Source organism: Rissa tridactyla, chromosome 18 (genome assembly GCF_028500815.1).
Source record: "Rissa tridactyla isolate bRisTri1 chromosome 18, bRisTri1.patW.cur.20221130, whole genome shotgun sequence".
NCBI classification, from domain to species: domain Eukaryota; kingdom Metazoa; phylum Chordata; class Aves; order Charadriiformes; family Laridae; genus Rissa; species Rissa tridactyla.
Window position 1 is genome coordinate 4,894,373 of NC_071483.1, and position 24,910 is coordinate 4,919,282.

Below are 24,910 nucleotides of genomic sequence, written 5' to 3' on the forward strand. Positions count from 1 at the left end.
ACAGTGGTGTGGGTCACACTGGGCTCTAAAATGTGGGTGTCATATTCCCCGCTTCTGGCCACAAAGCTGTGATGGTGACGAGGGCTGTGGGCAGGGCTGGCTTCTTTGCTGGTTTTTGCAACAGCCTAGAAACCACTTTGCCTGTTGGCTGAATCTGTGTTTCAGCCTCTTAGGGGGCCAGTGCACGATTCCCCATGAAATTAAACCTGGTTCTGGGATTTTATTGCTCACAAAGGGAAATGGGTTCCAGACTACAAACACAGGCTGATGCCAGGAATCCAGGCCTGTCTTTAATTGCACCAAGACAAAACAAGGTCCTGGATTTCATCCATTTGTGGCCTTCCTTAGCCTTTCATTTTGCAAACCAGAAGTGGGAAAAGGACTGTCTTGTATTATAACAGAGTTGAACCTGTAAATCCCAGACTAGGGAGGGGGAGAGGGCTGTTTGGTTCTGCAAAGAACCTGCCTCTGGCATTTCCTCTGCCAGAGCTCCCCTGTGCTTTGGAGAGAGGGGACGGTGCAGGATCGTGAAGCTGCTCTTGCATCTCTGTTTCCTGGGCTCCCCACAGACTTGCATTCTATGAGCTGAGGAGAGATAATACGGTGTTGGTCTCAGGGGTATTCCCCAGGACACTGTGGCATGTGTTAAGAGATGTAATAGTGTGCTTCTCGTTAGTCCAGACGATGAGGAAGAGGAAGAAGATGACCAGGAAGAAGAGCAGAATTCGGGCCCTCGTGTGTATATTGGAGATGTCACAGTCATCCCAAAACTGGTGCCCCAGGTCCTGCCAGAGGAGCAGGAAGGAGAGGAAGGGATGAGCGACTCTGACTCGGAGGGACCCATCCTGTACAAAGATGATGAGGATGAGGAAGAAGATGAAAGCCATAACAGTAAGGCTTTGACATTGCAGCTGGCTGCTTTTTTTTTTTCTCTGCTGAACTTGTGCCTGGCTGTATTGAGATCTGGATCAAAGAGCTAGTTCACACAGTGCTTCAAAGCAGCTGGTTCTTGGTTTCATGATGTACCACATGTCCTCTCCCTCGCTTTTTCAAAGGCTCTCCAGCCAAACCTGTATGCTCACCTGCTGAGATGCATCCACTCCAGTTGCAGATGGCTCCTGCAATAGCTTGTGCTGTCCCAGCCCTTCAGGTTGGGATAGCATTAGGTGAGCATGTGGGCATCACGCAGAAATGCTGGCTGTTGCCGTCGTGACTGGCTCTGGCTAGCTAGGGAGCTGTAGTGCAGAGCTGGGAAAGCAAGCCCCAGGGGAGAGCACAACTGCCAGGGACACGTGGCCGATATCGCTGTGCTCAGGGCACCGCCGTCTTCAGTCGCATCCCGTTTCTCTTCCTCCCCGCAGGCACGCTGGCTAACAAAGTGAAGAGGAAAGACACGCTAGCTATAAAGCTGGGGAACGCAACCACGCCACAGGAGGAGAAGATTGTCTTCCCTCGGAAGAGCAAGGAGGAGTGGAACGAAATTCGGCACCAGATTGGGACGACGCTGATCAGGTACGAGGAATGGAGGAGGGTGTTACGTTTGAGCCCTTGGCATGGCGTGTGAGGGGTGGGATTGGACAAAGCTGCTGCCTCATCTAAGCAGCCTGTGCTGGAATGCAATGGGTGCTTGGGCACTGCTGCTGGATCGGGGCTAGGAGGCTAAGTGTTGCTTTTCCCCCTCGGTTATAAAAGTTGGAAGTTCTTCCTTGGAGTTGAGCAATATCCCCTGACAGGCCCCTGTTTCCAGATGTTAAATGGACTGGGAGGGGAAAATCTCAAGGATTACTGGAATGTTCCCACTGTAAAATATGGACGGTGTATAAAGATGTGGACAGATGCAGCCTGGGTGCTGATGCGTTAGGGGGTGGATTAAGCTGGGGCTGCTGATAGTCCAGGCTCTGCCATTCCTGGAGTTCCCTGCGAAGGTGCCTCTGAGCTTTTGAGAGGCCGTCGCGCTTTCCAACCCTGTGCCTGTGGGTGACCAGCTGTTTGAGCGGAGGAGAGTGCAAAAAGGGGCAGCAGTCTCCGCTGGTGAGTGAGGGGTGTTGAGGAGGCTTCCCAGTGCACTGAAACCAGGCAGCCGTATTCTTCGTCCCCCGCTGATAAAACGTTACGCCTTTTCTTCAGGCGACTGAGTCAGAGACCGACAGCAGAAGAACTGGAGCAGAGGAACATACTTCAACGTGAGTAGTGCTTCTCTGGTGGTCCTAAGTAATAAAATAAGTTTGCCTTTTAACACCTTAGTCCAGGTGTACCTGGAATCTGCTTGAAATGTAGTGATGGGAGGAGTCTGCTTTGGTTGTATCATGGTAGTGAAGCAGTTCCATTATTTTTTCCCAGTACTTCGTTACCATCAGAAACCAGCTCTGGATAAAACCAAGCAATACAGCTCAAAGCATCCTATTCTAGAAAGGCCACCCATCCCCTGCCTGACACCTCAGGGTATCAGTATGTGAACTGGTTACAACTCTGATATTAAAAGCAAGGACCGTTAAAGCTCTTTTTTGTTTGGGCTGGACTTTTGTTTGTGGGACAGACGTTACAGCATTGTCTTGCATGATCTGAAAAGCAGCAGTTCGTTGCTCAGTCAATGGTGTTTCTCTTGGCCATACCTTGCTCTGCAAAAGTTTTAAATAAACATCTTGAGGAAAGGGAAATACCAGTTCAGGAAGTTTCCATTTAGAATATTTATCTGCCCTGCTATTCTCTTTAAACTATTAGTATAATAGCTTTGGGGAGGAGCGATCTGCAGAGTGGCTTGGATGTATTTCGACAATATGGCCATTAATCTTTAACATAGCCAGGGCTGGAGGGAATGACTCATTCCTGCTGTGCAAAGGCCCACATTGCCACTGCCAGCCGGGGGGTGCTCGGTGAGTCAGGGCATTGAGTTGGACCACGCTCTCTGCCTGTAATAAGTGCAGACACGCCACAATGAGCTTTCAGATATGTAGATAATCTGATACAGCTCGATACTCTCCTGCGTTCGAGTCCAGAAAGCGCTTTTCAAAGCCTGTGATGCTTACAGGAAAAATGTCTTTCTTCTTTTCCCTTGGCAGCGAAAAATGAAGCTGACCGTCAAGCTGAGAAGCGAGAGATCAAACGCAGGCTCACCAGAAAGGTACTGCTGGCCTCCGTGCTGTGATGGCCATCTGGCAGAGCTGGCGGGGATGGTGGTGGCTATGAGCACATCGTAGGTACCTTGCTGTGGGTGAAGTCACGGGGCTATTGTGTAAGTGTCCCCAGTGCCCTCTGACTGCAGTGACTTTGGAACGTGGACTGTCACCAACGGTGAGCCGTTGGCACTGCAGCCACGTTTGTCGGTGATAGATCTGAGCTGGCATCAAGCGTAACAAGCTAGATGAGAACTAAATTTGGCATCTGGCACTTGAAAGGTTTGCTGGTGCTGGTCCGGCTGTTGTAACACAGCACTTCAGTGGCCACCACTCTCACACCAGGCTCCCCAAAATCCGTTTCTAAAGTAACAGCAGTGTGGGAGAGGCTGAGCAGAGCAACAGCTGCTTTTAGCTATTACGTCCAAGTTACTTGTGGTTGTTCATCGTGGCTGGGAAAAGCTTCCCAAGGGCCTGTGAGTATTGCCATTGCTGAAGCGGGGAATGGGCTTGCTTGGTTTAGGGGTGTCACGCAAGGCTCACTCTTCTGATGGCTGTTACTAAACACCTCGGTATCTTCCTTCTCCTTCGCCATGTGGCCTCGGTTCTGCCCTAGCCTGGCCTCGTGATCCAAAGGAAACGACGCTGTCTGTAAGAGGGTTTGCTTTATTCCCTTGCAGGCTGTGAGCAGGACCTAGTAGTGTCTCTGGTTCAGGCCCAGTGAGGGAACTGGTTTTAGTTTTGCTCGGGATGGTTAGTCCTGCGCTGCTTTGTGGACAAGGCACAAACTAACTTTCTTTGTTCTTGCTGGTGTTCAGCTTAGCCAAAGGCCTACAGTGGCGGAGCTGCAGGCCAGGAAGATCCTGAGGTTTAACGAATACGTGGAAGTAACAGATGCTCAAGACTATGACCGGCGAGCGGATAAGCCGTGGACGAAGCTAACACCGGCTGACAAGGTAACAGGGAGTGCCCTGTCCCCAGGTGCGGGGAGAGCAGCTAGGTTGGGGTGTCCCATGCAAAAGGGTGTGAGCCGAGATTTGCTCTGTTCCTTTTGCTTCATTTCTTCATCTTCCCCTCTGCCACCCACCAAGCACCATCAGTGTCCCTTCACCCCCCTGTGCTGTACCCGGCCCTGCCTGCTGCCCCCTCTGTAGTGATGTGGAGCCCAAGCGGGCACGGTCCGTATGGCGGCGTGCCCTCTGCCTCAGCTCCTGCGTGATACCAGAGGGTGCCCAGTGCAGGGCGTTCGTTGGTCAGGAGTGCTGTTCCTCGCAGGCTGAGGCAGGCCCAGGCGAGAAGATGGCAGGGAAGCAAACTGGTTTTGTCTTCCCTGACCGCTTGTGGGGACGGCCCAGCCCTCAGCGGGGAGGAAGCGGGGCAGACTGAACTCAGCCGAGTGTGAACGGACTGCGAAAGCTGGGGTGGCTGCTGCAGTCTGGGCTCCGACCTTCACCAGAGGGGCTGTGGGACTCAGCCCTGCATATCAAAACTCTCTTCACCGCTGAAAGGTGGTACAGATCAGCCCTGAGCAGGGCTGTTGGAGGTACAGCACCTTCTTGCCGTGTCTGAGCTCACTTGAGTTGGGCAAGAGGGTAATTAATATATTTGTCTTAGCAGGAGATAAAAAAAGACCTCTCTCCCTTTGTGTAGGCTGCCATCCGGAAGGAGCTGAATGAGTTTAAGAGCTGTGAAATGGAAGTCCACGAGGACAGCAAGCAGTTCACGAGGTGAGTGAGAACACGTTACTCCCTTGGTTTCGATCTTGTTGGGAGAGCTGCGCTGCAGGCATAGTGCTGAGAGGCAAAATGTTAAAAACTTTAAAAAAACAAACAAACAAACAAACAAACAAAAAAAACCCAACCTGTGCAGCAGTTGTGGATTGAATGTCCCTTCCTGCCTTGGTGGGGGGGGGTGACTGGAGGAGTACCAGACATGAAGTGGGTTGTTCTTCCTTTAAACTGGGGCTTTGATCCTGGAAACTCAAAGTGACCAGTGGCTGATCTGAGGTGTATCTGAAACCAGTGCGACCTTGCAGCTGGAGTGCGCTTTTCTGGGGCTAGAGACATGCGCAGCAGGAGCCAGGGCCACAAAACCCCTTGGTAGTTAGCTCAGATGTTATCTGTGAAGTAATCTGTGGATCCCAAGTGATTATTTCTCCCTGCAACAGTTGCTCTCTGTGGCTGAGTGTTTGCAGAGCAGAAGAGCTTTCTAAGGCAGAGGTGAAATTGTTTGGCATTGAACTCTCAGCCCTCAGTGTTAGAGATAACGCAGTTTACTCTTTTTGGCCATCTGTAGCGCCTCAGTAACCATTTAACCCGAGTCCCAAGGGTGACGCTTGCTTTTTTTTCACTTGGCTTTTTTAGGTACCATCGACCATAATCTTCCAAGAAGGGAGCAAGAGACCCAAGAGGACTGGAAGTTCTCTGCGTCCCTCTCCTAGGCAATACAGAGAGGGTGGAACCTCGGCTCTTCCAAGGTTTGCCTTCAAAACATATCCAGAAAAGGGCTTTCGGCCAGGGAAGGGGAATCCTGTCTGAATGTAGCATTTCACTGGAACAAACACGTCTCGAGTGCCATCAGGCTGGAACTGAACACTATACCTCGCACGGCTCAGCAATACGTCTCTGCTCCGGCGCCAGCGTCCCTGCCAGGAGACCATGCACGTGTGAACCAAGGGTTCCCTTCCCCGGCTCCCTTTCCCAGCCGGGACAGGTCCAGTTCTCAGCTGTACATACTCCTTTTGGGGGATGCAACTCCTTCGTTTCCTCCTCCTTTACCTAGAGGAGGGGGGGGTAAAAAAAAAAAACAACAAAAAAACAAAAAAAAAACCACAAACCAAGGCAGCTCTAGTGTTGGAAAGCTGAGGAATGGCGAGTGGATGTGCTTGGAAGCACGTGTGTATATTAGCTGTGTACAGAGAACCCTGCGCAGACGCTGACCTGGCAGACAACTGACATGCGACTCGTAATTTTTTTGGTTTTGCTTGCGGCTCTGTCATGTCCTTAATGTCCTTGAATCACTACTGACCAACGGTTTGTTGTCCTGGAAGGGAATTGTATAGATATTAACATATGCTGCATCTTTTTGTAAAAAAAAAAAATTTAAAAAAAAAAAAAACAGAGGAAAAAACCAGAACTTAAATGTTATAAAACATTCCCTCACCATTCCCTCACACTTGCTGTGATGTTAACAGAGCTCGTCTCGGGATATCTAGGCTTGTTTAACAAATTACAGAACCAGGAAAAGACTGTTGCCTTTTTAAAACTTTTTAATTTGGGGAAGCTGTGAGAGTAGTCAATTCTTTTTATTCTGGCTTCCTCTCAGATGTTTTTTACTCTCCCAAATGGGAGTGAAACTTGCCTTTTCTCATTTTTACAGCTAAACATACTGGAAACTTGATAATTTCACTGTGTGGGTGGGAGGGGAAGAAGGGGGTTTAAAAAGTGACCTTAAAAGATATTCTTTCTCTTCTGAGGATGGTCTCATATTGGTTCTTCCTAAACGTGGTGTTTTTATTAAAGAATTCTGTTATTGGCCACTGCTGTATCATGCACAGACGTAACCCCTGTGTGAGATGCCACTTCACGTGAAGAAGGGAGGACAACGGAGGCGTGTGGGAATGGAGAGGACTTGCCTTGTTCACAAACCTGTCTCCTTCCTCCCTCGGGATGGGCCTGGCTGTGCCACCACTCCCCCCAGGCCGTGCCAACACCAGGCGGACGGGGTCCCCCCCGGGGCCTGCCCTCGCCCCGCTGCCATGGCCAGCCCTGGAGATGGCGGCGGGTCTCCCCTCACAGCTTCCCCTTGTACAGCCTGTAGACTAAATGATTGCATTGTATATCAGTCTCCTCATCAACAGATTTTAATTATTGAATAAAAGTATTTTAGGATTTTTTTTAAAAAAAAGCCAACAGCCCTGCTTGCGTGGTCGTGTTTTTAAAGGCATTTAACAGAAGGATTTGGGGGGGGGGGGGGAGAGGGGGAGGCCTCAGCGACGGCGCGCGCCTTTCCCGCCCTTCCTACCGCGCGCGCGCCAACTCCGCCACCCCCCAGGGACTACAATGCGCAGGCGCCCCTTAGCCCCGCCCCTTTCTCACTGCGCATGCTCCCTTAGCCCCGCCCCCGCCCGCTCTATAAATACCGCGACGCGCGAGAGCTCGGTCTCTTTTTCCGCGGGCGGCGGCGGTGGTGGCTTCAGGTGGGTGCGAAGGGGGCGCCGGGGCTGCGGCCTTCGCGCTTTCCTTCGTCTTCTCCTTCTGCCCTGCTTGCTGGCGTGGGGTCTCCACACCCCGAGGCCGGCTGCGGGCACACCGTGTCCCTCTTTCCGCGCTACTGATCGTCGCTGCTGAGGGGGCGAGTGGGGGGTTTGGTGGGGGGTGAAGGGGGCTACGGCGGTTTAAAACCTCGACCCAACGTGGATATCCGGAGAAGTCGCTCTCTCTCGGCTCTGTCCGTGTGGCGCAGGGGAGCGTAGGCCTTCGGGCCCATGACGTATAGTCCCGTTCCACGACGTTGGAGAGCAAGCCGGGCCTCGGGCCTGCAGCCTGCATATTCCTACTGCTTCCCCGAGCCCTCGGGCCCTGACGGGGGAGACAAACCATGCAGGAAACAGCTCTGCCACCCAAAATGGCTTCGGGGGCGGGGGGACATGGGGAGACATGTGCCGCTCTGCACGGGGCGGGGGGGGATTAGAGGAGAAATTCCCGGCAATTGCTTAAAATCCTTTTTTTCTTTGTATTTCCAGTTCTAAACTTGAGAAGTTGGAAGTGAGTGGAGCGCTGATTTGGAAGGTGAGTAATACTGCACTGATCGTGTCATATTCTTAACTGTGCTTTTAAGGTTCTGCTTAAATAATTATGCGTTTCTCTTCGGTTTATGCTTCAATAAAGCTTGAAGTATTTCTAAGTGGCTTACGGAAACTGAATTAGATCGGATTTAAGTAATTGTATAGCGATGCAGACTTCATAAGCGTTGTTCAACAGCGAAAACTTACCTTAGATGTTCCCTAGCTTTTAAGATATTTTTGGGCTCTGGATGGAGGGGGGAAAGAAGCGGATTCCTGAATTCTCTTAAAGGGGGAGAGTGAAGTGGAGGTGAATGATATTTGTTTGATTAGTTTTGAGGCCTAATTTGTACGACTCGTTAATTGGGGAAAGAGCAGAAACAAAGTTAGTAGAAAGTCACGGAGGCTTAGACCCCTGTAATTACCCGTTCTTGTGTGTTAATGGGTGCCAGCAGACTTTTACCCCTTGTAAAGAGGAATGTATCATCAATACCGAGCACTGGGGTGATTTTGGGGGAAAGCACGTGGTAGGCAGATGTCACACTTGCTCTAGAACTGGGAACATGTGGCTGGACTTTACCTCATCGCGTACCTGATAACGTCATGTGCTTCTTGCCAAGTAGTAAGCTTTCTTTATTTTTTTCTAAATTGTTGCAGATATTGATGAGTGTTTGTGATGAGATGCTAACAGCTGAAGAGAATCGATGTGTCTAGTGGGAGAGGGTGAGTATATGGAGACTACCGGCCCAAATAATAAATAGAGGTGATAACTAAGGGTCAGTTCATGTGTTATGCGTAGTCAGAATGTAGCCACAGAGATATGAAACGGCTGGAAGCAGGAGAAGATCCCTGTGTATCAGAAGAAAAGGCTCGGTTGCATGATGGGTTGTGTTGCTGCTGAATTTTGTGGTGCAATGCAGCAGGGCCTGGGGTGAGCTACACACGAGAGATGCAGACAGAGCCATGGGGCTGTGATGACTTTAAGATGTAGATGCCCGAAAGGCACCGCAGAGTCACGGGCAGGACTCGAGTGGCCTGGCCTACCAGGAAGGAGCTGCCTTTGGGGTGCTCTCAAAGAGTGGGAGCCCGGGGTGAAAGAAGAGTGTAAGAAAAAGAAGCCACGTGTGGACTCAGACTTGCCGCCCGCTGGGCTGCAGACCCGCATCCGCCCAGCAGTGGGGCCACCCTTGATGCCAGCTGCCGGGGAAGACATGAATTGGCCTGATGCGATCGCCTGATGGCGAGGATGTTCCAGGGGAAACTTAATACCGGGGGTTGTTCATAGGATGTGGGCGAGAGCAGGAATTTGTACATCTGTGTTACTTCAAATAACGCCTTTAAGTATTGACTGATTGTAAACCTATAGCTGCAGTAGAGAACTAAATAAACTTTACTTCTTTTTGGCTTGGTGTGTGTTTCTTTGTGAGTGATTTGCTTGGTTAGTCACGGAATGTGAAAGAAATCTCAGGTACTCCTGTAGGTGCCTCTCACTTAGTCAGAAGTGGGATTCCCACTATTCCCACATAACCAAAGAAGGTTAATTGTCTGTCCTCTTAGGAATGTGGTGGTGAGAGGTGCAGAAGCCCACTTTGTACTCGTGGTAATAGCTGCTTGGGCTGGATTAGGAGGAGGTGATGCCTTTGGTGTAGTTTTGGATCATCTCCTGGCCGATGAACCTTTATGTTGGCCATTGTGGGCTAAACCCAGAGCAGTTAATGTGGTCTGTACCCCGGGTTTGCTGGGGTGGGGGGCGCTGCTCCTCTGCAAAAGAACAATGCTGGTGGCGTCAGCAGCCTTCTGAGAAGGTTCTGCTTAAATAAAGGGTTAAAACACCCGTTAATGGGTTACTTTCTGCCAGCCCCCAGCAGTTGGCTGGATATTGTTCAGCCTGGAGAAGAGAAGGCTCTGGGGAGACCTTGGAGCCCCTTCCAGTCCCTTAAAGGGGCTCCAGAAAAGCTGGGGAGGGACTTTGGATCGGGGATGGGAGCAGCAAGGCAAAGGGGAAGGGTTTTATGCTGAAAGAGGAGAGATTTAGATGAGATATTGGGAAGAAATTCTTGGCTGTGAGGGCGGTGAGCCCCTGGCCCAGGTTGCCCAGAGAAGCTGTGGCTGCCCCATCCCTGGAGGGGTTCAAGGCCAGGTTGGATGGGGCTTGGAGCAACCTGGGCTGGTGGGAGGTGTCCCTGCCCAGGGCAGGGGGTGCCACTGGGTGGGCTTTAAGGTTCCTTCCATCCCAGACCGTTCCGTGATCCTAAGATATCCTGAATACCAAAGGGAAGGGGTCCGTTAATGAAAGTGTGTGTTCATGCCCAGATTGTTCCTGATCCACGTGCTAGAGTTGTGTCCCTCTGGGCGTGTTTCCTGGACACCTGGGCCACTGGCTACAGGAGCAGGAGAATAAAAGTGTGTTTCCAGTTGAAATGGTGGGTTGATGGTGGAGTGGTGTGTAGCAGATGAGGATGGAGGGCCACAATGGGGAGGAACCCGGTGGTCTGCGGGGTGTGCCCTCAATCAGCGAACCCCATGGGAAGCCAAATAAATAGGGCTTTTGGCTTAAGATAATTGTCATCATTATGAGGACCAGAAAATTGCAATAACTGGACTCTGAGGAGTCCTTGCAACTCTTGAAGATGAATCTTTGCTGACAAATGGCACTTTTCAAATAAACAGAATCCTGGAACCTTACTTAAAACATTTGGCACAGATGCCAAAAATACTATAAATTCATCAGTCTCAGTTCCACGCAACGGGCAAAGTCATGGTCGGGTTCTGACCGCAACTGGGAAACTTGCTGTCCAAACGATGTTTGACCCTGTTGAACAGTTCAGTTGGGTCAAACGTGCTTTATGAAACTCAGTTTCTCTTCAAAACCCAGCAGTTGGTGCCGTTTCTGCCAGCGCCGCGGTGGTTCACAGCACGGGTGGTGGTGACCCATGGGCAGGAACACCTACTAAAACCCTTTTATATCCTAAACAAGATGCTTTTAGTCTCCTGCATTCGTTATTTCCACAATTAGACATTCAGAGATGGAGAAGGCTGTTGGGAACATCTCTGCTACGCTGGAAATGGTTCGAAAGGCTACTGTAGGTGCTTTGAAAAATTCCCAGTGTGAAATCAACTCGCCCTCTCCGTTAACTACGCCGAATCGGTGGGCTTCAGAGTACGTCCTAGCGACCGAACTTCTGGCTTTTGTACAAACCAATCCAAACAGATCGAATGGGGCGTAAATAAGTTAAATCGCAGAATGTTTTGGCTCGGAAGGGACTTTTAAAGGCCACTTAGTCTGTGAGCGGGGACGTTTTCAGGTAGATCAGGTTGCTCAGAGCCTCGTCCAACCTGACCATGGATGTTTCCAGGGATGGGATATATCGCACCTCTCTGGGCAACCTGTTAGAATAATAAATTAGTATTGTTAAGTTCATCAAATAGCTGAATAACAGCCTCCATTAGATGGTATCGCTGTTATGGCCCTGTCTACCAGACCAGAGAGCGTGCACGTACCGGATTTTGCTGATAACTATCCTGCATCGTTATCAGCACCCAATTAGTCTCTCCTTGGGTTAAATATCTGATTTTTTGGGTGGCAGGTCTCTCCCCCGCCCGAAGGGGGGCGGTTCGGTCCTCCCGGCCGGCAGGGGGCGCGCTGTGCCCGGCCGAGGGGGGGGGGGGGGGAGAGCGGGCGCTGCCTCTCTGGGCGCATGCGCGCTGCGGGAGCGCGGCGGCGGAGCGGAGGTGGGTGAGCGGCGCGGTCCCGGGGGCGACGGGGAGGAACCGGGGGGGGCTGGGGAAACCGGGGGACGGGGAGAGGTGTGGGGGGGGGGTCTCCCCCTGAGCTTCGGCCCGCCCTCGGTGCGGCCGGTCCCCGCGGCGAGCGGGCGGGAAGGCCGGGCCGGGCGGCGGGGCCTGTGCGGCCACACGTGGGGCGGGGAATTCAAACGGCGGGAAGGGGAGGAGGGGGGGGCTCGGTGAGGCGGGTCCATGGGGGGCCGTGGGGCTGGGACACCCCGCCTGGCGACACGGCTCCGTCCCTGGGATGGGGGACACGGGGGGGGTCGCGGGGTCGTCCTTCCCCCGCCCCCCCCCGCGGCACCGTGTTCCTGTATGGGGAGAGCAGGCGGGGGTTGGGGCCCTCCCCGGCCTGGCCTGGCCGCATTCTCCGGGTGCCGTCACCCGACGGAGGTTCAGGTCTGCCTGAGAGTGGGGACCGTGGATAAAAAAACCCAAGGAAAAAAACCCTACGTTTTTCTAAAAGTGGGAGCTCGGTGCTTGAATCCTCAGTCGCCGCCCCCTCAGGTGATCCGAGGTGATTTTAAAGCCAAGGAAGGGAGAAAAAGACCCCAAAGAACTGCTCACCGTGCCATGACTCTCCAGCAAAGCCCCTAACAGGGTGTCTTTGGTGTTCAGGTTCGAGGCATGATGCCAGGGAAACGCACTGCAAAGAAGAGCCCGGTGCCAGAAGACGACTCTCCTGGACAGAAGAAGATTAAAGGTAAGAAAAATCCCCATCAGTTTTCCCTCCCCATTCCCGGGGACCAGCTTTAATGGAAGGGTTGTTTTCCCCCCGGTATGTTATATCTGTTATTTTTCTGCCCCGCAGTCTGCCACTCATCCCACCGCACGCAGCCCGGCCTGGTGCTGACGCTGGGGCAGGGGGATGTCGGCCAGCTGGGCCTGGGGGAGGACGTGATGGAGAGGAAGAAGCCGGCCCTGGTGACGCTGCCGGAGATGGTGGTGCAGGTGGAAGCCGGAGGGATGCACACGGTGTGCCTTAGCCAGACGGGAAAAGTGAGTGCAGCATTGAGGGGAGCATGGGGAGGCTGAGCCGCGCTTCCCTGCAAGCTCTGGGACGTGTTCTGGAGCAAGAGGGTCTGAATCAGACCCTGCTCTGTCCACATTCACTCCAGCTCTGGGGATGAGTGTGGTCTCCATGCCATGGATCACAAAATTTTATGGGGTCAAAGGGATAGTTCAGCCTGCTGGGTCTCTGTCCCCCAGCTTCACACTCAACCTGTTGCCCCTCCGGATCCCATCCTGACTGTCTCGCTCTCGTATCTGCAGATTTACACCTTTGGCTGCAACGATGAAGGCGCCCTCGGGCGCGACACCTCGGCAGAAGGGTCGGAGACCACACCGGGGCTGGTGGAGCTGCAGGAAAAGGTGGTGCAGGTCTCTGCGGGGGACAGTCACACAGCCGCGCTGACAGAGGACGGCAGGGTGTTTGTCTGGGGCTCTTTCCGGGTACGTTGATTTCTGGGACACTGGAAGCTCTGCTGATGGTGGTTGCTGCCTTTGTGACTCATGTCCCCGTGTCTTCTTTCCACCCAGGATAACAACGGGGTGATCGGCTTGCTGGAGCCCATGAAGACGAGCTCCATTCCTCTGCAGCTCCAGCTCAGTGCACCCGTCATTAAAATTGTCTCAGGTGAGCAAGGTCCTGGGGTGCGCGCGGGTCGGGCGTGTTGCAATGCTCGGGAGGAGGTGAAGGTCCAGAAGGTCCATGTCCTTTTCCTCCCCCCTTGGCTGCTCTGAGCCAGGTACAAGGCTGTGCTTGCTCTCATCTGGCTCTTGAGAGAACAGACCTTGTGTCTAGCCCCAACAATATTGTTAATATTTGACCCAATCTGATGAAAAATGCCTCACAAGAGCGCCCTAACCGCGACCCCGCAGGGTCAAAGCGCTCGCCCTCTTCTAGACTTGGGGAAGCTGAGCAGAACAGCTGGTGAACTTGTCCAGAAACTTCTTTGGAGTTTCAGATGGGGAACTGGGATCAGGAAGAGGGAGATCCTCCTGTTTTAAGTTGTGCCAGAAGCTGCCATCAAGGTATCCCCACCGAACTCTAGAAAGCTGGGACAGCCGGGGTTTACATGTGGGTTCGCAGCCCCGGGGTCTTGCTGGCTTCCTGGAGCGTGACTCCTGCTTCACTCTTCCCTCCATCTCCTCCCAGGGAATGACCACTTAGTGATGCTGACGGTGGACGGTGACCTCTTCACGTGCGGCTGCGGCGAGCAGGGCCAGCTGGGGAGAGTGCCTGCGCTTTTTGCCAACCGAGGAGGAAGGAAAGGGCTGCGTGAGTCGCTTTGGTGCTCGGAGGCGCGTGGGTGCTGTGTCCTTCGGTCCCACCTCTGCGCTTTGCAGAGGAGCAGAGAGACCCAGTCTCTTCCCCTGCTGCACAAGGGCTTGTGTGTAAATCGCTTGCTTGGATTCAGTAAGCTGGATCTAAGGGGGGGATGAAAAGGGTGTAAATCATTAGGCCTCGTGTGACACCTTGTCTCCTGCCCGCAGAGCGCCTGCTAGTCCCCCAGCGCGTCCCTGTCAGAGGCAAAGGCAACAGAGGCAAAATGCGCTTCCAGGATGCTTTTTGCGGGGCTTACTTCACCTTCGCCGTCACGCAGGAGGGACACATCTATGGATTCGGCCTCTCCAATTACCACCAGCTGGGTGAGTTTTACTTATGTCCCTCCACATCTCCTGCCTGCTTCGGTCCCGTTGCAGACTCCCCGGTCCCGTGCTGCCCTGGCCTGCTCGGGAGACACTGCTGGGCACCCTGAATCTGAACACCAAGCACCCGCTGGACACACTGGAGCTGGAAACTGGGGTGGGGGGTCACATCGCATAGCTCTGGGTTTAGGTCCCAGCCCCTGCAGCTCATGGGTTTGAGCAGAAATTTGATTTTGGGGGTTTAGGGTGCTGTGTTAGTCTCTGGTGGGGTGAGCCCTGGGGTGGATGGCTCGGTGCTGGCGCCTGGCCTGGGCTGTCTGTACCCGCTGACCTGATCTGCCTGGGATTGTGTGTCCCACCCCGCAGGGACCCAGGGCACCGAGCCCTGCTTCTCCCCGCAGAACCTGACGTGCTTCAAGAACTCCACCAAGTCCTGGGTCGGGTTCTCCGGTGGGCAGCACCACACGGTGTGCGTCGACTCGGAGGGTGAGCACCGGCGTGACGGGTGGGCTGGGTGTCACACAAACCGGGATGGCGGGGGACTCCCCATGGCTTTTGTCCCAGATGGGGAGGTGTTGGGGTGAGGGTGACGTGCTGGAGCCCTCCAACCTCGGTGTTCAAGGCAACAAGAGTGGTGTGAATTTGCAGCAAAGAGGGGCAGGGGAGGATGGCAGGAACCTGGAGTCGCTTGTGACCTCTGCTCTCACAGGCTCAATAGTCTGTCCAGGCACCCACCCACCCTGTGGATTTTGGGGAGCTCGGGGGTCTCTATCCCACCCTGCACCCCCTGGTTGGGATCTAGGGTGTGGTAGGGAGGAGCGACGCTCCTCCAGGAGTCACACCAGGGGGAGAGGGTCCAGCTACGGCCTGCTGTGGTCTTCTGCCCCCCTCGAGTCACCTCTCCTGTGCGTCTGTCGTGCTCCAGGTAAAGCCTACAGCCTGGGCAGGGCCGAGTACGGCCGGCTGGGCCTCGGGGCAGGGGCGGAGGAGAAGAGCACGCCCACGGTCATCCCGGAGCTCCCCAGCATCTCTTCCGTTGCGTGTGGTGCATCGGTCGGCTACGCCGTCAGCAGTGACGGTGAGTGCCGCAGGCCTCCGTGGGCTTGGGAATGCCACCCTGTGTACCTTCCCCACCCCTCATCCCTCCATCCTGGCCCCCCTGGATCCATCTGGCCCCACACAGCTTCATCACACGCTGCTGGCTGGGTTGGGACGGGAGCCAGGTCCTGGCACTGATTGAGCACCTGGCCTGGGGGGCAGCTGGGCAGCAGCTGCTCAAATATTTTTGTGGGCCCTTGGCAGAAGGGTTGGTAACAGGGTGTTGACCGGGAGGGGGTCGTTGGCCTGCCGGTCCCTTCTCTGCACCCTGAACTCCGCTGCTGTGAGACCCCTGTGCCCTTGTGCTGGGCATGCTTGTGTGCAGCATCCCACGGCTGTGGGGAGGAGGGTTTGCAGTGGGCTGGTGGATCTGGTTTTCTCCCTGGGGACAAAACGCTGCCTTGGTTGCGTGACGAAACCCCTCTCTGAGTTGCAAGCGCTGCTCCTCTTCCTTCTGCCTGCGTCTCTGTCACCCATTGCTCATCCCCCTGCTGGGGTGCGAAGTCCCCTTGGGTTTGGCTGATGGGTCACAGAATCCCAGACTGGCAGGGGTTGGAAGGGCCCTCTGGAGATCATCCCGTCCAACCCCCTGCCAGAGCAGGGTCACCCACAGCAGGTGGCACAGGAACGCGTCCAGGCGGGTTTGGGATGTCTCCAGAGACGGAGACTCCCCCCACCTCTCTGGGCAGCCTGTGCCAGGGCTCTGCCACCCTCACAGCAAAGAAGTTCCTCCTCATGTTGAGGTGGAACTTCCCATGTTCCAGTTTGTGCCCGTTACCCCTTGTCCTGTCCCCGGGCACCACTGAGAAGAGCCTGGCACCCTCCTGACACCCACCCTTTCAGTATTTATCAGCATTGAAAAGATCCCCCTTCAGTCGTCTTTTTTTCCAGAGACCCAAATCCCTCAGCCTTTCTCCATAAGAGAGGTGTTCAGTCCCCACCCCATTGTGCAACCACTTCGAAGTCAAAACTTGCCTCACCTCCATTTCAGGACGAGCGTTTGCCTGGGGCATGGGCACCAACTACCAGCTGGGCACGGGAGAGGAGGACGACGTCTGGAGCCCCGTGGAGATGACGGGCAAACAGCTGGAAAACCGCACGGTCCTGGCCGTGTCCAGCGGCGGCCAACACACGGTGCTGCTGGTCAAGGACAAGGAGCAGAGTTGATGAAGCGACGCCGCGCAGCCGAGCCCAGCGGGATCGCGGGACCCGTGCACACACCCCCACCTTCCACCCGGGTCGGGCGACCGGTTTCCAGCTCTGGTCTCCCGCCGATGGTGGTGGGGAGGGCGGGGGGGGGCTCCCGGAGCCGGACCCCGGGAGCGTCTGCGTGGCTGGAGCAGGGCTCTTCAGGGATGCTCATGATTTCTCCCTGCGAGCGCGTGTCTGTCTTCCCGTGGTGCCTGGTGCTCTGTCAGCTCCCCCGGATCGGCTTGGTCCTAACCTGATCTCAGTGCTGTGGCCGGATGGGTTTTCCACTTCTTGTTCGGTTTGGGTGTTTTTTTTAATGTTTCTCGGCGAAGCTGAGGGCCTCATTCTTCACTACACAAAAGGGTTTGGGCATCGGGCTTTCTGCCATCCCCGTGTTCCCCCCGTCTTTGGGTGCTGCCCCCATCTCCTTACCCTGAACATCTTTACCTCCGACTTGGATTTGGCTGCTGCCGCCCAGCAAACCCCACTGGGGCTTGTTCCGGGTGAGATCTCAGTCCAGCAGAAACTCTCGGGGGGGGGGGGTTCTCTCCTGCACCCGACGCTCATGGCTGCAGTGGGGAGATGCTCCCGGGCGGCCGAGAGCCCGCAAGGAGGGGGAACGCTGCTGGACGATGCCCGTCCTGCGCTACGTACAGAGCTGGGGCTGCTGGAAGAGGGGGGCTCCTGCCTCCCCCCTCCCATCACCGCTTATTTATCTGAGCCAGAATCCCCCAGGCAGCGGGGCCGGGAGCAGGTTCCCCCGCGTCCTTCCGCCTGGAGCAGCCGCCTCCGGCGCTGCTTTTTGCAGTCCCGGCCACTCTTGTTCTTTCCCATTGCCTTCGGAAACCCAACAAAATCCATCCCACGGGTGAGAACTTTTGTTATTTTCACGATTTTTTTATTTTTTTTTTTCTCTTCGCTGAGGAAAGAGCTTCATTTGCTGTTAGGCGCCTCGCTGAGAAGACAACCAAAACCCAGCTATGCATGGAATTGCTCCAAACAACGGGACTCCCTCCCCATCGCCTCCGCTCTCGGTCCAGCTGCTCTCGTTCCCTGCGCCCGGCCTTGCCCCCATCTTCTCTTTCCGTGCTGCCTTCCAGGTACCTGGACTGAGAAAGGGGGTGTGCGACGATTAGATTTTACCTGTTAAGTTATAGCAATAGGGGGAAGCGGGAGGTGTGTGCGGGGTGGGGGGTGGGGCGGGGCTGGGGCTCAGAATAGGTTGAATTTTTTTTTTTTTTTTTTTTAAAGAGAAAATGTAAAGTATTTTGGTTGATTAATTGAGGAAGAGAGGAAGAAAACTGTTATCTTTTAACATTTGGAATAAATGAGTTTTGATAAACCCGGGGTTTTCCTGTGGCGTGGAGGGGCGGGCAGCCCTCCTGGAAGCCGGGGGGGGACGGGGATCATGTCTGAGGCCAGGAAAGGGCTGCTCGGTGTCCCCTCCTGCCACCTCTCTCCATGAGCCCTGCCACGTTCCTCTTCCCAAGCTGCCAGGGGAGCCGCGCTGCCGCCTGAGCTTTGGCATCTGCGCCGAGGGACCCCAGGGCTGAGCAGAGGCTCGGCACCCTTCGGCCGGTGCTTGGGGGGAGATGGGGACGGACCGGGGACGCCTTGGCCTCCTGCCACCCGTGGCCAAGGGGCTGCCGTGGCCACCGCGGCGTGGGGCCAAGTCCTCTGTTGCCACGGGGCGTGGGGACGGGCCGAGATGGGTGCCTGCTTTGCAGGGGCCACCCTTGGATGCTGGCGCGGTCCCAGCGTGGCCACAGCCCCGTCTAAGTGCCATCCGTGGGCGGACATGTGCAGTTGTGGGACATGGCCGCGGGATGGCAGCAGGAGAAGGCGCTGGGGACACCTGGGCCACTGGACTGGGGGACGTGGGGCAGGGAGACGGGGGACGGTCCCCGTGGGACCCTCCCTGTCCCCACGGGACCCCCTATTCCTGGCACATTTGGGCCTCCAGAGACACGGCTGAGGCCACCAGCACGGCTGGAAGGTGACTTGGCACATCCCTGCCACCGGGCTGGGCACTCATGGTGACTCCATTGGAGCCGAGCCGGATGCGCGTGTGTGTCCTGGCACTGACGGAGCAAAATTCTGTACCCTGGTGTGACCGGACCCATCCCCCACCACTGTCTGTTTACTCTTAATTAGTTTAGGAGGGAGCAGGTTCCTTAATGAGCTTTTAGCTGGGGATAGGCTTTGGGCAGGAGGTTGCTGGGGACCGGGGGCAGCTCGGGCTCCCGCAGCCTCTCATCTCCATTGCTCCCGCGTCTTTTGGGCTGGGAAAGGATGATTTTTGACGTGCAATGAGATACGGCCTCAGCGCAGAGCCGGTGGGGGTCCAGCAGGAGGCTGGGGGTGCTGCGGGCACCCGCCACTAAAGGCCGGGTTTGCGTTTGGTGCGCTGTTGGCCTTGCAAAGGGCTTTTTTATTTTCCGTGTAAGCCTGAAGGTGGGATGTGGACCCATGGCGGCGTATTTTATTGCCAAAGATGGAGCCTGTAATTTGCCACCACCGCGGGCTGAGCCATGGGTGAGTGTTCGCTGATGTCGTGGCTAATGGGGCCCCCTGGGGACCGTCACCCTCCGTTTGATGCTCCTCCGTCCGCGGGTGCTGGATGGGCAAAATTGCTCGTCGTCTCGGGCCTGATTCCCAGCGACAAGCTCGGTGTTAAATGTCTTATTTCCCAAAACAGCACTGATATTTTTATAGCCCTTCCAGGGGAAAAAAAAAAAAAGAAAAGAAAAAAGAAAAAGGCACCTCCCCCTGAGTTACTTTGCCACCCTTTTTCCGAGCCCATCGATGCCGCCGTGACACCGACGGCTCTGCAAAGTCCCGCTGCGGCCGCTGCTTTTCACGCGTCTTCGCGCCCTTCGCTTTGAACCTCGCCGGCCTATTTATAGCTAAAAAACGCAGAGAGACTTAATAAAGGGAGATGTGGGACGACTCTGGCAGCGGGGCGATGCTGACGAGCCACGGTGGCTTGCTGGGCTTGGAAGAGCAGCTTCTTTTTCTGCCGGGTGCCCGAGTGAAGGAGGCGGCTCCGGGTTTTGGGTTGGGGTTGGATGCAGATGGGTTAAGTTGTCGGTTCAGCTGGATTTGGGGAGTCTGAAGTGTGGGTTTCGGCGCAATTCCTGGATAGCGCAGCTGCCAAAGAGGGTAAGGGCTCTGTAGAGGTGGTGTCCTGTTCAAAACCCCATGGAAAATTATTTTAGGAAGGATAAAACTTGCTCTGATAAGGGCTGGAGCCCCCCGCCAGGCGTTGCTGGCAGCACGGAGAGGAAGGGGATGTGCGGGGGATCTGGGGAGGGACCCAAGGGACCTCCAGCCTGGCACCAATGGGTTTGGCTTTGGAACCTCCCCGGTGCAAACCCGGGGCTGGCTGGGGTTTGGCCGTCGCCTCCTCGTCGCCCCTTTGGCTGCTGGTCCCTGGGGCTGGTGTCCCCGGTGGGTCCGGCTCCGCTCCCAGCTTCTCCCACACCGTGAGCTGGGGGCGGCTCTTCCCCATCCCTCCTTCTCCGTCCCACCCTTGGACAGGGAAGAGGTTCACGGTGCAAAACCGAACCAAGAAAAGCTGGTTCAAGGGGCTGAGTTGGTACGCGGGGAGGTTTTCCCCGGTGATCCTGGCCTGCTTGCACCAAGAAGCTCCCGTCCCTCCAAAGCGAGGTGTCCCCATCGGGGCGCAGCACCTTGTGGCACAGGGCAAAATGCCGGGTGGGTGGATAGGATTCCTCCCCGCTTCTGCTGAGTGGGATTTTTCCTTATTTCCTCGGCTGCCGGTGAGCTGGGAGCCTCTCGCAGTGGCCGGGGTCCGCTCCCGGGCACCATTGACAACCTCCCAGAGCAAACACCCATCCAGCCTCTTGGCCAAGGGACGGTTTGTCCCTTCTGGGTAACACCGACGCCGGGGCAGGGACACCTGCCAACCTCCACCTCTTCCCCAGATTGCCCTGCAAGCCGGGAGCCCCCGTCCCAGTGCTCCCAGTTGCTCCCCGTCCCCTTAGCACGGGCAGATTTTGGCATCCGTCCCCCAGATTGGGGTAATTTCTTGCAGCGCGAGCAGGGACCAGGCTGGTGGGACCGTCCTGCGCGGTCCCCCCCTGGGGCCGGATCCTGCCAGGAGCCCGACGCAATTCCCTCCTCCATCACCTGCAGCTGGGGACAAAACCCTGATAGTTCCCAAATGGGATGGGATCGTTCCCATCCGTCCGTCCTCAAGGGAGCGGTCCTGCTCCTGGGAAGGGGAAGACATCCCCTGGTGGGTAGGGAGCCCGCCGGTGTTTTCAAGAAAGAGGGAAAAACAGATCTGGGGAGAACAATAGGGTTTAAAATATGCGGAGCTGATGAATCAGCCGGTGTTGTCTTGGGAGCCGGAGTGACACTTCAATGGGAAGCCGCTGGAAGTTGGGGGAAGGATAAGCCCCCGCGCAGCGGGGAGAGGGTGGGCGAAGGAAAACAGCTTAATTGAAGAAAGGGAAATGTCTTATTAATGAGGGTTTTGCACCATCGGGACCAGGTGGTGACGTTTTTGGGGAGGAGGAGGAGGAATTTGGGTCCCGTGGGGGGGTTTTGGGGGGGGGGAGGTCCCATCTGTGCCAGCGTCCGGTTGCCGGGTTTCCCACCACTGGCACAACCGGACCCTTTCCCATTGCCGGGGGGAGTCCCCGGGTTGGTGGCTCCGATCCCGCATTCCCGGTCCCCATCTGTTGCTATTCCAAGTGTGTAAAAGGCTTTTAATTGACAGACAAAAATGGGAACGTGGGATTTGGGGCTTTCAGCATCCGCGGCGGATGAGCTCCGGCGTTGTGAGGCTCTTTTGTCCCCGAAATAACAGCACTCGGCGTGTTGTTTGAGCCATGGGTGGGTCGTTTGTTTTTTTTTTCCCCTTGTTTTTTAACATGTTGCTTTTTGGGATGCCAAAAAAAAAAAAAAAAATCTACCTCTGCGATGTTCCTGCGGGATCTGCCGGGAGGGAATTGCGTCTTCGAGAGGGTTTGGGAGACATTTGAGTTGATTTCTTGTCCTCCTTTTCCTGCCTCAAAGAGCAAAGGAGCTTTAATTGTTGCCGAGTTCCCCCCTGGCAGGGCCTGGGGGGGGAGGCGGGGGGGGTTTCCCTGGGAAAGCGGGGAAATTAGCGGGAACCGGCTAATTAATCAGCCCGCTGCAGCTCGTCGGGTGGCGCGGGTCGTTAATGGTGGGTCTGTAAGCAAAGGAGAGGGGTTGGCCCCCCCCTTGGCACCGGGGTCTCCCCACCTCCCTGAATCTCGTCGTTAAGGCCGGGAACCTGACCAGTACGTGACCAGTACATCCCAGTCTCACTGGGGTGCGCGATGCTCCGGTGTGGCTCCTGGTAGAGGAGAGCGTTGAGTGTTTCGGAAGTGGGATTTGGGTTGAAATAGCGCTGCGTGGAGCTCCGTCCCTTCCCAAAAACTGCCGGACTCCTGGTTTTTCTCCATTAACAGCCCAAAAATAAGAGAAAACGGTTTACCCGGCTCAGGCCATCATCCCTCCGGAGCTGGGGAAGGGGAACCCCGGTGCTCCCAGGGGACACCAACCACCCCCCCCACTCCCCCCCCCAGCCGGTCCCTGGGCTCCGCATCCCTCCCCATCCCCGCTTGCGGGGCCGGGGGGGGCATTAAACAGCCCATTTGAGCCGAATTTGTAAGGACGAAAGGAGATGAGGGGGAAGGGGGGGGTGGGGAAAAAAAAAAAAAAAAAAGCCCTAGGAATTATTCATAGTGTTTGGGTTTTTGGTTTGTTGGGGTTTTTTTTCTCTTTTTAAATGATGAATTGCAAGTCAAGAAGCGTCTCTTCAGGGCTGAGAGCCTGAATCCAGCCCAGGCCGCTCCGCAGCGAGGGAGGGGGGAGATATCGCCCGCGTCCTCGCCGGGAAAGCCAGATTTACTCCTTTCCACGCGCGTAATTCCGCAATTACAAAGTCAGCCTCGACCCGCGCGCGGCGCAGACAAAGAAAGAGGCGGCTTCGTAATTAATCACAAGTGTGAGAAGAAAGCCTGTTACATTAGGGTTCGTTATTTGGTGGATTAATTAAAAAAGGGGGGGGGGGGTGGAAAACAAACCAGACTGTTTCCTGCGGTAGGAAATGTGTTATCAGGCTGCGAAGACGGTCCCTGGAAATAGCTTGTGGGTGCGTGGCTGCTCCCGTGTCGCTGCATTATTCAGCCGGGCCGGCTGCTGGTTTAACTGGGCTGTGAAATCGCTGGAGCCGGTGCCCGGCGTCGTTTTCCGAGGGCGCCGGATGACGGCAGAGGGGTTTCGGAGCGATGCCGGAGCGACGCCGCCCCTGCTAAAAATCACCTCCCGCCTGGAAATCTGCTTTTCGCATCCAGCCCGTGCTCTTTAGGGTTTTCCCGTTCTTTGGGAACTCGCAGAGCGTTTCGCGAACCGAGGCGGCAGAAACGATAAGGACTTGAAAAATCCAAAGGCCTCGTTTAGCGGGAGCGGAGTTACAGGCTCCGATACCCTTTTCCATTGCTTTTGCACTAAATCCTCATTTGCATTTAAATTACAAACTTAATTTGGGCCGGCGTTTGAGCTGCTGGGCTATTAAAATAAAACTCTATCTTGATGACCGGCAGCAGAGGGACGCCTGGAATAGCCACCGGTGCGGTGCAAAGGCTTTTTGGTTACCGGGGCTCGCAAAATAACCTCGGGATTTCAGGAAAGTGGCTTTTCCCAACACGGGAGAGTTTTTAAAACTTGAATTGAAAGGTAGATCCTCTCCCCAAAACACCACCCGGAGCAGGACCCGGCTCGTTTTCAGTGCCTGGGAGTCGAAGGAGAGCTGGAAACCGCTTGCGATCTCTTATTTATTTTATTTATTTTTTTTTTTAGAAAGCGCGGCTCCCGTACAGAAATGCCATCGAAAGCCCAAAATCACGAGGGCTGGAGCTGGAAATATTGGCTGAAGCGCTTTGCGAGGTCCCCGGCTCCATCACACGCAGGGTAGCTGGGGGGGGGGGGCGCTGCTATAGCGGGGGGGGGTGGGATGGGGTCAATTTGATTTCATACAGCTACAGACAGAGAGAGATATACAGGGATATATAGATCTATATATAAGTGCGCAGAGCGCCCTCCGAGCATCCCAGCCGCGGCGCGGCTCTGCCCCGGGGGCAGACACAAACTCCCGGTGATGTTTCCCTGGGTCAGGATTCGACCCCAGTTTCCCAGCCCGAACCAGGGACTGGTGGAACTGGTTTTTCGGGTGGGTGCCTGTTGCGGGGAGAAGCTGGACCAGCCCTCGGGCGCCTGCCGGGATGCAGCTGGAACGGGCAGGCGGGTGATGCTCTGGGTCCGTGGCGTTGGGAAGGTTCTGGTGTGGCGTTTGCCATCAGCGTCCTCTTTTCCCTAGGAATATTCTCTTTTTTTGTTGGGTTTTTTTTTTTTCCTATTCAGCAAAACCTAAGCTAAGAAAAGCCACGTTCCTCGCCGCATCCTGGGCTCCCAGCTCTGCCCGAGCGCGGCCGCGTTTAAAAAAATCATGACTTGAAGCCTTTTAACGCGCTTTAAGGCCGTTGCAGGCACGTCTCCCAGCAGGCTGGGAATTTGGCAGGCAGGGCTCCCCGGGATGGATGGATCCCGTAGGGATGGGAAATGGAGGTGGTTGAGCTTTGGAGGTGGGGGGGGCCGAGCTGCCCGCGGAGTCCGTGCAGCCCCCAGCACTCGTGGCTCGGTCCCCCCAACACGTCCCAGAAGGGGCTGCGCTGGGGCAGAGGAGCCGGGTTAAAGAGATCGGTGATTTTGGGTCATGACATTTTTGGGGGGGTTACCCCCCAAAAATCGAGATATCAAGCTGGAATTCAGCTTCATGCTGAAGCCTGGAGTGAAACCCAAGGTGTCCTGGTCCACAGCGTGGGACATCCCACCTTTGTCCGGACATCCCACCCTTGTCATGACATCCCAGCGCTGCCGGGACATCCCACCCCTGCTGGGACATCCCATCCTTCCCAGGACATCCCACCCCTGCCGGAACATCCCACCCCTGCTGGGACATCCCATCCTTCCCAGGACATCCAACCCCTGCAGGGACATCCCACCCCTGCTGGGACATCCCATCCTTCCCAGGACATCCAACCCCTGCAGGGACATCCCACCCCTGCTGGGACATCCTACCCCTGCTGGGACATTGTCAGGACATCCCACCTCTGCTGGGACGTCCCACCCTTGCAGGGACCTCGCCATGAAGCGGCTCTAAACCAAGAGCCTTTCCCACCTGAGGGTTTTCCCCCCAGGTTGGGTGGAGGTGAGAAGCTGAAGGATGGTC

General features: G+C 55.5%; 3 protein-coding genes and 1 non-coding gene across 13 annotated transcripts in view; all 4 read left to right on the plus strand.

Annotated features, from left to right (window-relative positions):
- PHACTR4 (phosphatase and actin regulator 4) overlaps window positions 1–7,019 on the plus strand; it is an 80,811-nt gene extending 73,792 nt beyond the window's left edge. For all 9 annotated transcript variants that reach the window (XM_054223887.1, XM_054223893.1, XM_054223888.1 and 6 more), the window contains 7 exons: window positions 677–891; window positions 1,362–1,512; window positions 2,128–2,183; window positions 3,060–3,121; window positions 3,932–4,069; window positions 4,764–4,840; window positions 5,477–7,019. In XM_054223887.1, the coding sequence (XP_054079862.1) occupies window positions 677–891; window positions 1,362–1,512; window positions 2,128–2,183; window positions 3,060–3,121; window positions 3,932–4,069; window positions 4,764–4,840; window positions 5,477–5,492 (715 nt within the window). In that variant the 3' untranslated portion in view covers window positions 5,493–7,019. The remainder of the gene's footprint in view (window positions 1–676; window positions 892–1,361; window positions 1,513–2,127; window positions 2,184–3,059; window positions 3,122–3,931; window positions 4,070–4,763; window positions 4,841–5,476) is intronic.
- A 240-nt stretch (window positions 7,020–7,259) lies between these two features.
- On the plus strand, window positions 7,260–16,899 carry RCC1 (regulator of chromosome condensation 1). 2 transcript variants are annotated; one of them, XM_054223899.1, is made up of 12 exons: window positions 7,260–7,311; window positions 7,858–7,903; window positions 8,554–8,619; window positions 12,301–12,385; window positions 12,494–12,681; window positions 12,955–13,134; window positions 13,222–13,318; window positions 13,841–13,963; window positions 14,179–14,334; window positions 14,701–14,820; window positions 15,260–15,412; window positions 16,424–16,899. In XM_054223899.1, the coding sequence occupies exons 4-12, from the start codon at window positions 12,310–12,312 to the stop codon at window positions 16,597–16,599; spliced, it is 1,269 nt and encodes a 422-aa protein (XP_054079874.1). In that variant the 5' UTR covers window positions 7,260–7,311; window positions 7,858–7,903; window positions 8,554–8,619; window positions 12,301–12,309; the 3' UTR covers window positions 16,600–16,899. The 2 variants fall into 2 exon arrangements, with proteins under 2 accessions (XP_054079874.1, XP_054079875.1); XM_054223900.1 differs by lacking the exons at window positions 7,260–7,311; window positions 7,858–7,903; window positions 8,554–8,619 and adding an exon at window positions 11,584–11,628.
- Window positions 7,523–7,727, plus strand: LOC128919059 (small nucleolar RNA SNORA73 family). The gene has a single exon (XR_008469805.1). It is a non-coding gene; the product is annotated as a small nucleolar RNA SNORA73 family (small nucleolar RNA).
- Window positions 16,900–16,939: 40 nt separating the features above from the next.
- On the plus strand, window positions 16,940–23,998 carry LOC128919024 (uncharacterized). Its single transcript, XM_054223971.1, has 3 exons — window positions 16,940–17,723; window positions 18,114–18,411; window positions 23,797–23,998. The coding sequence occupies exons 1-3, from the start codon at window positions 16,940–16,942 to the stop codon at window positions 23,996–23,998; spliced, it is 1,284 nt and encodes a 427-aa protein (XP_054079946.1).
- Window positions 23,999–24,910: the final 912 nt, after the last annotated feature.

What these genes read in the sequence shown, in the direction of transcription:
- LOC128919024 (XM_054223971.1), top strand. Translation starts at nt 16,940, where the DNA reads ATGTTTCTCGGCGAAGCTGAGGGCCTCATTCTTCACTACACAAAAGGG. An exon ending in CTTTCCGTGCTGCCTTCCAG is followed by an intron (nt 17,724 to 18,113) that starts GTACCTGGACTG and finishes CCTCTTCCCAAG; the next exon opens with CTGCCAGGGGAGCCGCGCTG. An exon ending in GCCCCGTCTAAGTGCCATCC is followed by an intron (nt 18,412 to 23,796) that starts GTGGGCGGACAT and finishes TCCCTGGGTCAG; the next exon opens with GATTCGACCCCAGTTTCCCA.
- RCC1 (XM_054223899.1), top strand. Translation starts at nt 12,310, where the DNA reads ATGATGCCAGGGAAACGCACTGCAAAGAAGAGCCCGGTGCCAGAAGAC. An exon ending in TTGTCTGGGGCTCTTTCCGG is followed by an intron (nt 13,135 to 13,221) that starts GTACGTTGATTT and finishes CTTTCCACCCAG; the next exon opens with GATAACAACGGGGTGATCGG. An exon ending in CGTCATTAAAATTGTCTCAG is followed by an intron (nt 13,319 to 13,840) that starts GTGAGCAAGGTC and finishes ATCTCCTCCCAG; the next exon opens with GGAATGACCACTTAGTGATG.